The sequence below is a fragment of the Callithrix jacchus genome, chromosome X (genome assembly GCF_049354715.1).
Source record: "Callithrix jacchus isolate 240 chromosome X, calJac240_pri, whole genome shotgun sequence".
Classification (NCBI taxonomy): Eukaryota; Metazoa; Chordata; class Mammalia; order Primates; family Cebidae; genus Callithrix; species Callithrix jacchus.
Window position 1 is genome coordinate 133,463,188 of NC_133524.1, and position 15,116 is coordinate 133,478,303.

At 41.8% G+C, this 15,116-nt stretch overlaps 1 protein-coding gene across 15 annotated transcripts in view; it reads right to left on the reverse strand.

The window, feature by feature from the left end:
• Positions 1-3,202: 3,202 nt before the first annotated feature.
• The window catches only part of ARHGEF6 (Rac/Cdc42 guanine nucleotide exchange factor 6), a 112,206-nt gene continuing 100,292 nt past the window's right edge, over positions 3,203-15,116 (reverse strand). For 8 of the 15 annotated variants that reach the window (XM_017968492.4, XM_078364140.1, XM_017968490.4 and 5 more), the window contains 5 exons: positions 13,843-13,936; positions 12,571-12,687; positions 9,574-9,673; positions 7,088-7,142; positions 3,203-5,809 (listed from right to left, as the gene is read on the reverse strand). In XM_017968492.4, coding sequence (XP_017823981.1) covers positions 5,669-5,809; positions 7,088-7,142; positions 9,574-9,673; positions 12,571-12,687; positions 13,843-13,936 — 507 coding nt within the window. In that variant the 3' untranslated portion in view covers positions 3,203-5,668. The remainder of the gene's footprint in view (positions 5,810-7,087; positions 7,143-9,573; positions 9,674-12,570; positions 12,688-13,842; positions 13,937-15,116) is intronic. The other 7 variants (XM_035289452.3, XM_008989969.5, XM_002763321.6 and 4 more) reach the window with 1 other exon arrangement.

Here is a 15,116-nt window from a genome sequence, read left to right on the forward strand (position 1 = left end):
AAACTTCAGTTGAACATTTTCAACATTTTCCTATAAATGAAAAAGAGTCGAGTACATTTCTGATTTACCTGTAATAATCTGATCATAAATGATCTAATTTGGTTCCATTTTTATAAACATGTCACTTCTGCCTTCTATCTTAAGGGGGAGGATGGGAATGTTGGAACTACCCAATAAGTTTTGTTTCTAGATAAAGAGAAAATAAACAAAGGATAAAATATTACTGCCTCTGTTACTTGATGGTTAGCAAATGACCACAAAACTCAGTGTGCTCTAGCAAGCTGTCAGTACAGGGGTATCCCCACTTAAACGGAAATGACATGTAAACTTTTGGGCTTCAGGAGGGAATACATTTTGTGCTACATTCAACTATTTTCACAGGACCCAATGCCACTGTGTTGGGAGCTGCACTGCTTTAGGCTTTTAAAGTAGTCTGAAGTATCTTGAGACACAGAAACATAGAACTAAGTATGATTTTTATGTTCTTTTACTCTGTGAACCGCATCCCCATTAAAACAAAATAAAATAAAACCAGAAATGCTCATTGTACTCTAGTAGTTAAATCTGGAGGCAGACAGATATAATTTTAATCTAGGCTCCACTATTAACCAGCTTTATAAGTACAGGCAAGTCATTTCACCTCTTCTAGTCCTCAGTGTCCACATCTGTAAAGTGGGAATAAAAAGAAGACATGCTGGGCCAGCCATGATGGCTCACACCTGTAATCCCAGCACTTTGGGAGGCCAAGGCAGGTGGATCACTTGAGGTCAGGAGTTCAAGACTAGCCTGGCCAGCATAGTGAAACCCTGTCTCTACTAAAAATACAAAAATTAGCCTGGCATGGCAGCATGTGCCTATAATCCCAGCTACTTGGAAGGCTGAGACAGGAGAATCACTTGAATCTGGGAGCAGCAGTTTGCAGTGAGCCAAGATGCAGTGAGATTGTCCACAGAAAGTCACCAACAGAATCTCCTTTCTGGAGAAGATCATCATGTAAGGAGCACTAAGGTAGTTCTCTACATGGTCCCCAGCACACTGGTCTACAATCAATGGTGCAAGTGGACAGGATGCTATCTTAAATGGCTGAAACCTCTGAGACCAAGGAGAATGTCTGGCAACCCAGGTACACATGAGAGGCCTTGCTCATGTACTAAATCAAAGACCACACGCAATGTGAAGCAAAGTGAAACCAGAAAGAAAGAAAAAGGAAAGAGAAAGAAGAAAGAAAGAAAGAAAGAAAGAAAGAAAGAAAGAAAGAAAGAAAGAAAGAAAGAAAGAAAGAAAGAAAGAAAGAAAAGAAAGAAAGAAGAAAGAAAGAGGAAGGAAGGAAGGAAGGAAGGAAAGGGCAAACATTACAGTAGACCTGTGGATAGCAAAGACTCTTTTTTATGGTATAGTTTCATTGTCAAAAACTGTTAAGCACCGGGGTCTTGGGGTTGCCAAATTTTTCAGTAGGTTTGAGAAGTTCTATATTTAGGAATGTTTGTTTAAAAGACAATGACCATTGATTCTTAGTCTAAGGGGCATCAGCACAAAAACCTTCCCCTTCCATACCACACTTTCACACTCCTTCGAGTAATTCTTCAAGCAATTCAACAACTTTCAGGGAAACCAGTTAAATATGTAGTTATTTTTCCCTTCCCCACTCCTGCAGTTCCACTGAGTTATCTATAAAGTAGCTGCATCCATGGGTCTGGAGATCAGGAGAAAACTCGGAATGGAAAACTGTGGACATGGGATTCATCTCCATTTTGATAAATAAAGTTATGAAGATAGACAAGGTTGTCCAGGAGTAGGCTATAGAATAAAAGAGATGAGGAAAAGAGGATCAGCAATGTTCAGGGGACAGGCAAAGGAGGCAGGTCCAGCAAAGGAGATGGGGTGACTAAATGAATACCGAGAAAGTGTGGGCTCATGAAAACCAAGGAAGGAGAGATTCATAAAGAAGACAAGAGTCGATACTGCAGAGACTTCAAGAAGAGGATCAAAAAACCCATGGATTTGTCAATTACAAGATTAATGGTGACTTCACAAAGGGGGATGGCTGAGGTAGGAACTTTAGCAGGTACCAAGTGCAGAGGAGGCTATGTGATGGAGAGAGCATGGGTCCAAGAGGCAGACAGACTAGGGTTTCAAATCCCAATTCCACCATGTACTAGCATGTTGCTCAACATCTCTGTGCCTCTGTTCATTTTTAAGTGGAGATAACAATCGTAAATACTTAATAAGGTTGTTGTGAGGCTTACATAAGCTTAATCATGTAAACCACTTAGCACAGTGCCTATCACACATGGAGTGCAATGTTCTATCTATTGGCTCAGAGCAGGAATCATAAACCACTGAAGATACCTCAGGCAGAAAGGTAATTAGGTGTCTACAAAACCACTGGGGTAGAGAAGTGGAAGTAAGGGAAAGTCAGGAGGGTGCCACTGGACTAATGATTTCAAGGTCGTATCATCACAGTTATGATCCACATTAGGAGGCTGCTGCTGCCACTACAGTCTCTCACTCACAAGGCTGTGAAGAGACACACTTGAATGTGGGCACAGAAGCCACAAATACATCTTAGGAATCACCTACCAAACCCTGAGAAAATAGCCTCTGCCCAACTTAAGCCTTCCAAATTTTGTTGGCAGAAGTGAACACGTATCTGAACCCACATTTTATCCATAACCCTAGCTGCAAGGGAGTCTGGGAAATGAAGAAACAGAAAAGGGATAGGAATGCATGTGGAGCAGCAGATAATTTCCACCTCATCAATCTTTAAGCGGAATGAATATTTTCATCCTGAGTGCTGACACCAGCATTCCAACTGTGGTCAAAATATAGGATTATCACTGATTGACAAAATTCTGCCAAATTCAAAGAGGAATCAGGACAGGAATAAATATCAAGGGATAATCTTGAGCAGGAAAATATGTCTGTCTCTAATATTGGAAAGCAAATGGTGAGCAGAGATATAGTTTATAGGTTTGGGCCAGAGGAAGAGGCATAGAGAAGTTAGGGAAGGTTCTATCTTATGGCATGTATTATCTCTGTAAAGTAGGGAGCAAATGTCATCTGCTCTGAGTGAAAAAAGTTGAGACTGGCTAGAGGGCTTGGTAAGAGCAGACTAGCTAATGAGGGAAATGGGAGAGGAAGCTGACACAGCACAAGAAATCTTTCTGCACACCGGCTAGCAAAAAAAGAAGCAAAAGACTTATTTTTATAAAGCACTGTTTATTTTTATGTATTGAAAATGTCCATTTTAAAATTCTTCAAAATAAAAACAAGTTAGAAAATTTGAGCTTGTGTTAAGAAGGGACAGGACAGAAAAGGAACTGAAAGGCCTCTAAGGGCAGCAGTTTAATTACAGGGCAACAGGAACCCATTTGTAGAGTATTGTAAACAACACAACTATGGAGACACTGCTCTCAGGTTAACATGGCTTCATTTCCTTTATATTATTGTTTAGTGTGTAAGCATGGTTACCACTCCACACAAGCTTTGTTATCCAGAGTACCGATGGCCCCTCATCAGAAGGGCCAAGTCCCCAAAACATGCATATGTACACATCACTGTAAAATGAAGACCTTTCAATATTTTCAGCAATTAGCTAAAGTATTTCATAATCACAAAAATGTTTTCTATAGATACAGTCTGCAAATTTATTGCAAGCCACTGACTAACCACAGAATGGGCAGATGTGAAGATCTGTGTTGATGTTGTCACTGGTGGTGATGATGTTTTTAATTTTTAAGTGAAGGATGTTATATTTAAAAGGCTGTGCTTAAAAACAGAACAACAGCCATTCCTAGAAATTTCTTTACTCTTCAGCTTCCAAACACGACTGTGTGTGTTTGGTTGATGTTAGACTGCAAGAATACTTCCTTTCCTGTGGATGGTGCAATTTTTGCTGTGCAGCAAGCAGACAACAGCCCTGTACCACATAGCTACGGGACACTGAGACTCTCAGTACCAAAAAGATAAAGGGCTCCTCAGCAAGCTGGGGGTTTCAAACTTCAAGTTTTGTTTTTTCAGAGACAGAGGTATCTCTCTGTCACCCCAGCTGGAGTGCAGTGGTGTCATCACAGCTCACTGAAGCCTTCACCTCCTGGGCTCCAATGATCCTCCCACCTCAGCTTCCTGAGTAGCTGGGACCGCAAGCGTGCGCCACCATGCCTGCCTTCAAGTTTGGTTTCTAAACATTTGCAAAACCCACATTTATAGGCATCCATCAAATATATTGTAAAGGCAATTTTGATCAGCACTTTGGCCTCACTTACCAGTGACCCTCCCTATCTGGCCAAATTTTTCTTGTCTTTAGGGGAGGGAGGGTGAGTTGCACTCAGCCTTAGGCCACCTTTCAATGGTGCTGAATTTGGGCGTGTGCTGTTCTGTGACTCTCTTCTAAACCTGGTTTCTCACAGTGTTAGTTTCTGGGATAAAGTGGATGGTTTGACTCAATGAGCAACTTGAGATAATCAGTCCCAAATAATCCAGCACAACTAGAGGGGCCCTTTGGTTCTGGATATACAAATTGGACCAGAAGCATATTTCTTCAAATACTGCTTAGAGTCCCACCCAAAGAGGCCAATGAATATTACAATTTCTCACAGCATACAAGAGAGAGTAATAAGGTGAATGAAAGCGGTCTACTAGGGCACAATATCTCCTTAATGCAGATAGTTTTGAAGGATAAAAGGTCACAGTTTGGATATGCAATGTACATAAGGTAATTGCTCACAGTCTAACTATGTTTTTTAAAAAGTAAGCGAAGCACATACATACTAGTTTACACACCACTTGGTACAGTTGGCTAAAAGCACTGGGGAAATAGAAAACTTACACACTAGGCAGAAGGTGAGGGAAAGAAACCTATCATGCAATGGGAAAAGGCAGTTAACTCTGCTACTGAGAGGGAGGATTGTCCAATAGAACTTGCTGATGGATTTGGTGTTGGTGTGGGTGACCAGAGCTTCTGCCCCCTGAGTTACAATGTACACAACACAAAAGGAATAAAAGTAGTACATTTTTCTTGGTTTTATAGACAACATAGGGCAGTAGTTTTAAAACCTGTGATTGACAGGTAGCCTGTGATGGTCTAAGGAAGGGCAGCTGGATCACTGGGTAGATGTGTTTGTCTTTCATCTTACTCTAGCCGTAGCTCTGGAAGATTTGCCTTCAGTAAATTAGGTACTAACAGGCTTGCAGGCAGAGGAAAGCACTAGGGGGACAAGTTGGGCTCACATTTAATAAGCCTTGGCCAGCTGCTTTGCGAGGGCAGCCAGCCCGCCCAGAGAATGTGACCCGAGGGCAATGGCTGTTGCGGAGGCACTGTGAACTGAAGGCAATCTGAAGACCCTTTAAGTAATTGGCCTGAGTTCGCTTTCCTTTTCTTACTGAACGGAAAAGACTCTGGGGCCATTTCTACCACCACCTCCTGCTTTTTCCCGTTGAAAAAAAACGAACAACCAAACAACAACAAATGCCCAAGCACGCGCGCGCGTGCACACACACACACACTCACACACACAGGAGAGAGAGGGAAGAGAGAGAGAGAGCGAGAGAGAGATACAGACTCAAACACAAAACAAAAGCCAAAGAAGTGAGCAAACTGAGTCAAATCATTCAGAGGCACATTTCAAGATGCCCTGAAGGCACACTCCACCCGGTGGCACAGTGATGGTTATGGAAGAATCGAGGTCTTGCTAGTGGACTCGGCTCGAATACATTCATCTGTTTGCTTCAAAAGCCTCCGAACCAGCTTTTCTAGGTCCTTTCTTGACTTCAATTCTTCTTCCAGGCATTGTTTCATTCTTTTATTTTCCTATGATGGGGAAAGATTTGTTGATTACCGAACAGAGGGGGGCCCTTCCCAGGGCTCCTCCTGCTCATCCTTTGGGCAGTTTTCATCACTGACTACCTTTCCTTCCTCAACCTCCGCTCCCTCAGCATCTATGACAAAGCAGCCCGTCGATTCTCCTGCCTGTCTCTGGGAAGCCTTTTGGATTCTTCTTCCCTGCCCTGACCCTCTTCTAATTTAACTGGCTCTTTAGTGTCGCTTCTCTTTCAAATCAAGTGTCTATTAAGCAGACTACCAAATATCTCTGGTACTGATCTTGTCTCCTGAGAACCAGGTCTACAATCTCAAATGCCAGCTTGGTATTATTATTATTATTATTTTAAGCGATGGGGGTCTCACTCTTTCGCTAGGCTGGAGAGCAGTGACGTAATCATGACTCACTGTAGCCTCAAACTCCCGGGCTTAAGTGATCCTTTCACGTACCTGAGATTACCTGGCAGCAGCTTGGTGTTTCCACCTAGATATGTCACAAGCACCTCGAACTCATCAGATCCTAAAGTGAACTCAGTATCTCTCTCAACACCCTAAACTTCTCCTTCTCCTGTGGTTCCTGAACTCCATGAAGGGCACTACCATATGCAACTGGACACCCAGGAAAGAAGCTTCACCTTTAATCCCTGGCTCTTTCTTAATCTCAAAATCACACTATCCTCATCTATATGTTCAAACTCTACAATGTCCCATCCTTTACTTTCACTCTGCTCTTTCCCAGCCTCATTGCCCTGCCTCAGTTCAGGACTTTGACATGTCTCACCCTGAGTTTTGTAAGAACCTCCTAAGTGGTCTTCCAGTCCCTGGTCTCTCTCCCCTGCCATCCATCCTTCACTCTGTCACCCGATACAGTCAGTTCTCACACACAAGGCACAGTGTGTGTCACGGAGCAATGGACCACATCAGCAGAAAAGCCCACAAACAATGATTAATGGTTCTCTTTACACTTACACAGTCATGAATGACTAGTCTTTTCTTAAGGTCTGTTTACGGATGTCAGAGAACAGGAAAGTTGTAACTAACTTTGGGAGTCTATTGTGAACTACTACATAGAAATATAAGCGAATATCAGAAATTTAAACTCAAGGCTCCATTATAAAGTCGACAAAACCTACCTTGATAACACAAGAAAAATAAAAATCTCCCCCTCACTACCTTGCTCCTAGGCCCTCCCTGACAGCATGACGGGTGTGAGTCAAGGAAAAGACAATGGTTTTGTCATCCGAGAAAATGACTTTTATGTTTTATTACCTGCTTCAGTTCTTTGACCTCGTCCTTCAAGGCGTAAACAGTATCAACAAGGCTCCTAGAACATAGAGATAAAATTCAGAGACAAATGGCTTGCACCGACGTACTGTTAAAATACTTGACAATAAAAGCCACTTTATGAGAATACAGATCCTGAAAAACAGTGGACTTTCTAGCAGGAACGGTACTGCTCTGAATGGTCTCTATCGTCTTTATTTTGATGGAGGAACAACCACCAGCACACATGCTTAGCTAAAGACAACGTCATTACCCCTTTTCTATACTTCCCTTCTCCTTTCCTATTCACTTCCCAGCCTGGGTGAACAAAATACAAGAGATCAAGGCCCATCACAAAGTTTTTGTTTTTCCAGCTTGGTTGAGGGATAATTGACAAAAGTGTGCAATGTGATGTCTTGATATATCAAGATATAAGTGGTCACCAGAATCAAGCTAATTAATATATCCACCTCCTCACATAGTTACCTTTTGTATGTGTGTGGTAGAAACACTCAAAATCTACACTCTTAGCAAAATCTACACTCTTATACTGCATTGTAAACTACACAGTCTTCCTTCCCTTGGTATCCACGGGTTATTGGTTCAAGGACGCCATGGATACCAAAATCCACAGATGTTCAAGTCCTTAATATAAAATGGCATAGTATTTGCATATAACCTATGCAAATCATATCTAGATTACTTATACCTAATATGACGTGAATGCCGTGTAAATAGTTGCTTTACCATTTTATTTAGGAATAAACAATATGGCATAACACAGTGCATATATATATCAAGACATTACATTGTACACCTTTGCCAATTATCCCTCAACAAAGATGGAAAAAGAAAAACTTTATTAGGTATGAAAAAATCTGCACATGTTCAATACAGATACAGCCATCTATTTGTCTCTGAATTTTTTTTAATCGGGGGTTGGCTGAATGCACAGATCCAGAGCCCACACAGGCAGAGGGCCAAATGTGATCAGCATGCTGCACATTAGTTGTCCAGAACTTACTCATTCTGCATACCTATGACTAATATCTCCCCATTCCCCCTTTCCCCTCAGGCCGTAGAAGCAACCATCCTACTCTCTGTGTTTAGCAGTGTGATGTTTTCAATTCCCATCATAAGGTTTTGATTTCCCTAGCTTTAGGGCAGGAATGAACATCACCTATCATATAAGGAGAGGTATCACAAGACTGCCTATTCTACACTATCTGTGCTGTGACATTGCCCTTCTCAGTTCTCTGACTGCACATGACACAAAGTCAGAGGCATTCTTTCTGGAATAGCCCAACCATATGTTACCCAAAAAAGGATGAAGTACCCTGGTTAGGTTGTGAAACCGCCTTTTCCTCTCTGGGTCTCCTCCTTGATAAAGATTTTGGGAATCTAACTTTCGGTTCTGATCCTGCCACTTACTAGTCCTCTGTTCTCCAGGAACCAGTTTCCTTCCCATCCTCTCATGGTCTTAGTTTCTTTACATGTAAAATGGGAATAGTAGCACATTTTCTAAAAACCTCACCAAGTTGTAAGAATGAATATAGTTACAATAAAAATGAGTTTAATATCATTATTGAGTGCTAGCCTTTATACGGATTTCTTTTAACCTCACAATAACACTGAAAGCATTACCATCATCCTTATTTTACATATGAGGAAACTGAGGCACAGAGAGGTGAAGCAACTTGCCCTGGGTAACACAGCTAATGAGTAGCAGAATTGGGAGTTGACCCAGCAATGTTTTTCACTCAAGTGCAAGTGCTTTACCGTCTTGCTGTGTCACTTCACACACCAGATGTAAAACGCATTGACAATGCCAAGCACCTTGAAATATGCTGTCCTATGCAAATTTAGGCCTGACTTCAGAAATGACTCAGGTTTAGACAAATGAATTATTTGGCTATTTTGTGTTAATTTTATGAGCCAGAAGGTACTTAACCTGATTTTCCCCATTAGGTCACACACACTACTGTGTAAAGGTAAGCCAGAGACATAATTTCCCTGAACGTCCCGCACCTCAGTTTCTTTATCTGTGAAAGTAGTGAGAGTAATGCTTCTCTAACCGGATTGCTGCAGGATTTTAAATGATGTCAAATATGTGAAAACACAGCTCTGACTCAAAATGTGTGAGTGGTATCTCTCTGGGCAAAGAAATCGGTTCTGTGACTGGAATTCCCAGCCGCCTCCTAAACTTGTCCAGAGCACCGATGTCTGCATGTGCTCAGAAGCAGCTTACTGGATGGGGAGCTGGCTACAGGGGCAGCTGCCAGCCGGAGCTGCCCTGGAGGGTTCTGTCACCTCTGCCTTTCCTTCCCTCTTCCTTTGGTGACTGAACAGCCCTCTCAAATCTCCCAAAGCAGGCCACATTCCCAGATAAGGAGGGGTTGTCCATCATAGACTTTCCAGGAGCCCCACCATCCTGCCAGACCTTCTTGCCAGCCCCCAGACAAACCAGGCAAGGTTTTGCCTGCCCTACTCACTTTTCTTCCATGATGGTTTGGCCGTTGCTTCTGGTTTCTTCAATGATGAGTTTCTCTTCCTCAGGCAGTAGGACTTGTGGAATGGAATCTTTTCGAGTACCTACAAATAAGGGTTGCAAGAGGAAGGAGGAGGGAGAGTTAGCAGTGAAGAGTAGAAATGGTGGGTATTAGTTCCTTCCCACTATGGTTATAGAAGGGTCTTTGTTCATAGCATGTTGCTGTATTACACCCAGAGGGCAGTCACCCATCATTTGCTGATTAAATTTTCCTGACATGAGAAGTTCTAAATGGCCAGATACATTGATTTAATCTTCCCGAGGTGGGGAGCATTTTGTATTCAGAAAACTAATGTGGAAGAGCCCCTGTAATACCTATCCTCAACCAAGACCTCCATTCTTTCCTGTTTTGCCTCCTCTAGAGCAAAAAGCTGACCAGTGATCACGCTTCCCTGCAAATCTCCAGGGAAGGACACGCTACATCCTATGCTGCGGTGTTCTCTCTGTAGTAAAAGTCAGGCTGATAGTAACACTGCACTGAGACACTATGTGCTTAAAGGACCTCAGAAGCATCATCACCTCATTTGTTCTTTTTACAGTCTTATAGGGTAAGGTAGGTATGTCTCCTAAGACCATTTAAATCAAGGGTGGAGTGGGGTTTGGAGATGAACATATCATCAGTGAAGATGTAGGTGTCCTCTGCTCAGAGTGTCTCCAGGCTCTGGGACAGAAGAGGTGACAGAACAGGCACGGGGGCCCAACCAAACAGCTCTCCTCCACCTCCTTCACTCTGTTCCTTCCTCTCAGAGCTCAAGTGCTCAATCTTTGGTCTCCCTGAGCCACTGGCCTCCTCTCTTCTAGGCCAAGTTCCCTCAGAGGTGTGAACACTCACTGCCTTCACTTGACCACCTCATCTTGAGGTGAGATGTGTCTCTGCCTTCTCCAGGGCCTAGCATTTGTATATGCTTATTACATGTGGCCCCCCCATATCTGTGGGTTTCACATCTGCAGATTCAACCAACCATGCATTGAAAATATCCAGAAAAAAAGTTAAAAATACAAACTTAAAACCCAGTGCAGTATAACAACCATTTACATACATTTATATTTATTAGTTATGATAAGCAATCTAAAGATGATTTAAAGTATAGGGAAGGTGTATGGAGGTGATATGCAAATACTCCACCATTTTATATCAGGGACTTGAGCATCCTCAGATTTTGTTATCTCTGGGGGTCCTGGAACCAATTTCCTGCAGATACCAAGGGACGAATACAAGTGGAAAGCAAACTGACTGAATGACCGGCTGAATGCAGTAAGAGCCAAGGGCAGTCAGTTCTAGAGAAACAGGACTTCTAGTTAGAGAGGGATAGAGGATAGGAGGTCACCATGATGCTAAATGGTCTGCTGTGTGACAAGCACAGTGCCAGACATCTTCCACATATAAAAGGTTGACCAGGGAGCAAGGGTGCAGTTGTGTCTTTTTAAGCCAGAGAATGTGGGTGCACCTCCCAGCTGCAGACTCATCCACTCTGCTGAATGTAAAAATAGGTGGGGGAGGAGGAGATGAGGTCAGATTTTGTAGAAGGGATGCTTTTGGTCTCTCCTTGTCCCCCTCTCTTTTCTATTTCTCAAAATAAAAACTGCCCTCACTTTCCTCTCCTGGCTCCTTGAAACATGTTATCAGAGTTGTGCATGCCCAAAGCCACAGCCAGGTTTTCTCTGTGAAGCAGAGTGTGACAGTCCTCTCTTTATGGCCAAATGTGTCAACTTTCACATTGAATTAATGCTTGCTTGCTTGCTTGCTTGTTTGCTTTTCTTTTCTTTCTTTCTCCTTCCTTCCTCTCTCTTCTTTCTCTTTCTTTCCTTCCTTCCTTCCTTCCTTCCTTCTTTCCTTTTCACTTTTTTTGAGATGGAGTCTCACTATGTCACCGAGGCTGTAGTGCAGTGGCACGATCTCAGCTCACTGCAACCTCCGCCTCCCAGGTTCAAGCATTTCTCCTGCCTCAGCCTCCCAAGTAGCTGGGACTACAGGTGTGAACCATCACACCCTGCTAACTTTTGTGTTTTTAGTAGAGACAGGGTTTTGCCATGTTGCCCAAGCTGGTCTTGAAATCCTGGTCTCAAGGTATCTTCCCACCTTGGTTTCCCAAAGGGCTGGGATTACAGGCATGAGCCATCATACCCAGTAGAATGCTTTATTTATGTCAGCCTTAGAGATGCATCACTTTTAAAGAATATGTCAAGGCACCTAAGACATCACCTCCCACATTCAAATGATTGGTCGCTGGCTGTTCAAAATGGAGTACTATGGAGTATTCATTTCTTATGTAGATGCAAAAACTTCACAGAGGTATTCTGAATGTCTATAATAATGGGAGACAAAAGACATATTCGAAGTGACCTGGCTTTTAAAAAGCATAAGGATGAATCAGAAAATATTATCTCACTTTCAGATTGTAACCTGAAAGTTGTTTGGGGAAATACCCTAACCTAATAGCTCCCTGATAAATTTGATACGTTTTGAACGACCTCTGCTAAGTAGCTACATTTCCAGACTTTCAGAGCAACTTTGAAACTTAGTTTGGTGAAGCATTGCTCGTTTAAATATGCAGCTGATCAAAGATAATATTTCGACTTCCTTTCCAAATCTGCCTATAAGAAGAGATTAGCATCTGTTCACAGACACAGGAACTCTCTGGGCTCTTTAATTCCTAACTAGTGTTGGTGAAGGTATCTGTGTACTTCAAAGGAGAACAACTTCTAATTGTTTTTCATTTCTATCACCTCCAACTCTTTTACTCTTGCATCTCTCTTTCTGGGTGAAAAACAACAGTGGGTAAACAAACTGCTTGGTAACTAAAACCACCTTATCTGAAAGATGCAGTCCTGCACCACTCCTCTGCACCAAGTCACCTGCTTTCCACACCCTGCAACCCATCTAGATCACTTTTTTCTTTTTCTAAGAGACACCAAGTAGTAAAGAAGAAACGTCACTCACTAGAGAAAGTAGTTTGGGGGAACCTACTTGAGCCATGGCCTTGTTGAAAATTGGCGCTGGTACAGTAGGCTTCAATCACTTTAAGGATCTGGGCATCCTCTTCCAGAGCAGCTGTACCTGTCAAATTAATTCATTGTGACTTTTCATAAATATATGCCTTTGGACCCTCAAAATGGTGCAGCCCACTCCACTGCCTGGGACTGGCTTCTCTGACCAGTAGAGTCTGTGAAAGTCAGGAGAAAGAGCTGTCCAAAACTGGTGATGGAGAAGAATGATAGCATCATCATGGAGCTTTGGAGTCAGCCTCAGTGAGTTCAGCTTAGTGGGGTGCCTACTCCTGAAGCCCAGAGCTCCGCAATGGGAAGGGTGGGGGTTCTGTCAGTGGTCTCAGTGAGGCCAAAATCCCAGCACTGAGTTTAGGTGTTAGTTTAGCTCCCACTGGTATACGCCAGCCATTCTCTCCTTAAAATGTCAAGGCTCACCTTTAGGAAGCTTTCCCTCATTAACCCAGTCGATGTAGTCCCTCATTCTCCCTCCTCTCTTGTCCCCTACTCCAAACTCATTCTTGAAATGACTGGATGGCAGCACCATGTGAACATGCCAAAGTGCACAACCAGGTGTGGCGTGGGGGGTGGGCATGCCAAAGCTGAAGTGGAGCAAAGGTTTATCCAAACTATATTTCCAGCTGATACACACAGTTCTGTCACCTCTTTGTGAGACACTGCTCACTCCTTCATGTGTCCCAAAGTACCTTGTTCACAATCTTATAGCCAAATATGTCCATATTGATTGGCTGACTGATGTTGCAGTCTGTCTCCAAATGAAGCCATGTTTCTAGATGTGGGCAGGCTGATTCCCTGAGGAACTAAGAGCATCACTGAGCATGGGACTTCTGGAAGGACTTCAGCCTTCGGGTCTATTTAGTCTATCTCCCTACAGAAAAATATCTCAAGCATCAGAAACTAAGAGGGGAAAAAATGTATCCATAAGAAATGGGTCCCTTTAGAGCTTCTAAACCAGGTGAGGCAAAATATTCAACACGAAATAATACAGACGACATCTGCCTAAGATGACATGAAGTGCAGCCGTAAGAAGCTTATTCAAATGTTTAAGAAGTGACCAAAGCCTTCCATGCATTCTTCTTTATATGTAAGAGACAATGTCAAGAAAAAAATTGCTCTAATCATCTGTTTTCAAATAAATCCTCAAATAAAAGGAGATTCTCATGTGAATTTATCCATAAATGACTTTCAGAATGTACAAAACACATACTTTTCCTAATCGCATATTCTTCCTCCGAAGGTTTTCTCTCAGTCTTCCTTTTATGAAGAAACTTCTTCATTGTTTTAGGACTTTTACTAGATTCCTGTAAGGACACAGATTTCTTGATGAATTAAAATCCCCCCTCCAAAACAAATTTAAAAGCGCAAATGAAACGAAATAGAATTCCTCTCTCTCATTTTGACAATCTCAGTTAGGAGTACATCACAATTAAAATGGTTCCAATAAACTCTAAAAGGTTAAATAAAACAGAGGCAATGACATTATCCTCTTAATCTGCACAGAGGTGGGACTAAGAGTGGAGTGTGCCTACTGAAAATGTGGCAGATTCTCCAGGAGCCCAAATGCCTTTAGGGAACCATCTGCAGAGAAAGTAAGGGGTGTCAACCCTAGAAACATAACACTATTCCTAATTTAGTTCACATTCTCCACTGGTAAAGTTTTAGGGGATTAAATAACTACTGGAACCACGAATGTAGTACTGATCGCTTTTCAAAGAACTTCAAAGTATTCAAATAATTTTGCCTCAGAAACAGTCCCACAAAAACAAATGTAATTTCCATTTGTGAGACAGGAAAATTAAGGCAGAGAGACAAAGTCATTTTCCCTCAGTCAGAGAGAAGAATCAAATAAGGGATTTCCTAATAAATAATTTTGGATTAGAAGTAACATACTCACAGCCAAGCTTAACTATATATATAGCCATGTATTTAACTAGTAGACAAAATAAATGTATTGAATTTGTTTTTGCCATATGAGTAACCAGCAGTTCAAAAAAAAGATACTCATTGTCAATATCCTTAATCCTTAATCCAACAATCTGTAAACAGATTAGAACCATAGACTTAAAAAAAAAAAAGAACCTTAGACTTAGGAAAAAACTCTCATGATCACCTTATCCCAATTTTCCAGCCAATGTGTGTACGTGAAGCATGTGTATTAATTATTAATAGCACCTTAAAAATATAGGAAACAAATAATTTAATTTATTTCACTTAGCCACAGTACTTACATTTGAAATAAGATATAACAAATTCTCATGTGACAAAAATAACAAGAAAAAGCAGCATTTTTAAAAAAAAAAAAAAACACAGGAAAATTGGCATTTAGGGCATTGTGACATTTTATATGTATTTCACATGAGCCTGCTTTTTGAACAAAGTACTTACATGCCAGAATTGCATCTTCGTATTTTAGCCACCATTTATAACAAGGGACAAAACAAGCATAAGGGAAAGTTTCATTCATCAAAGGTTACAGCTCAG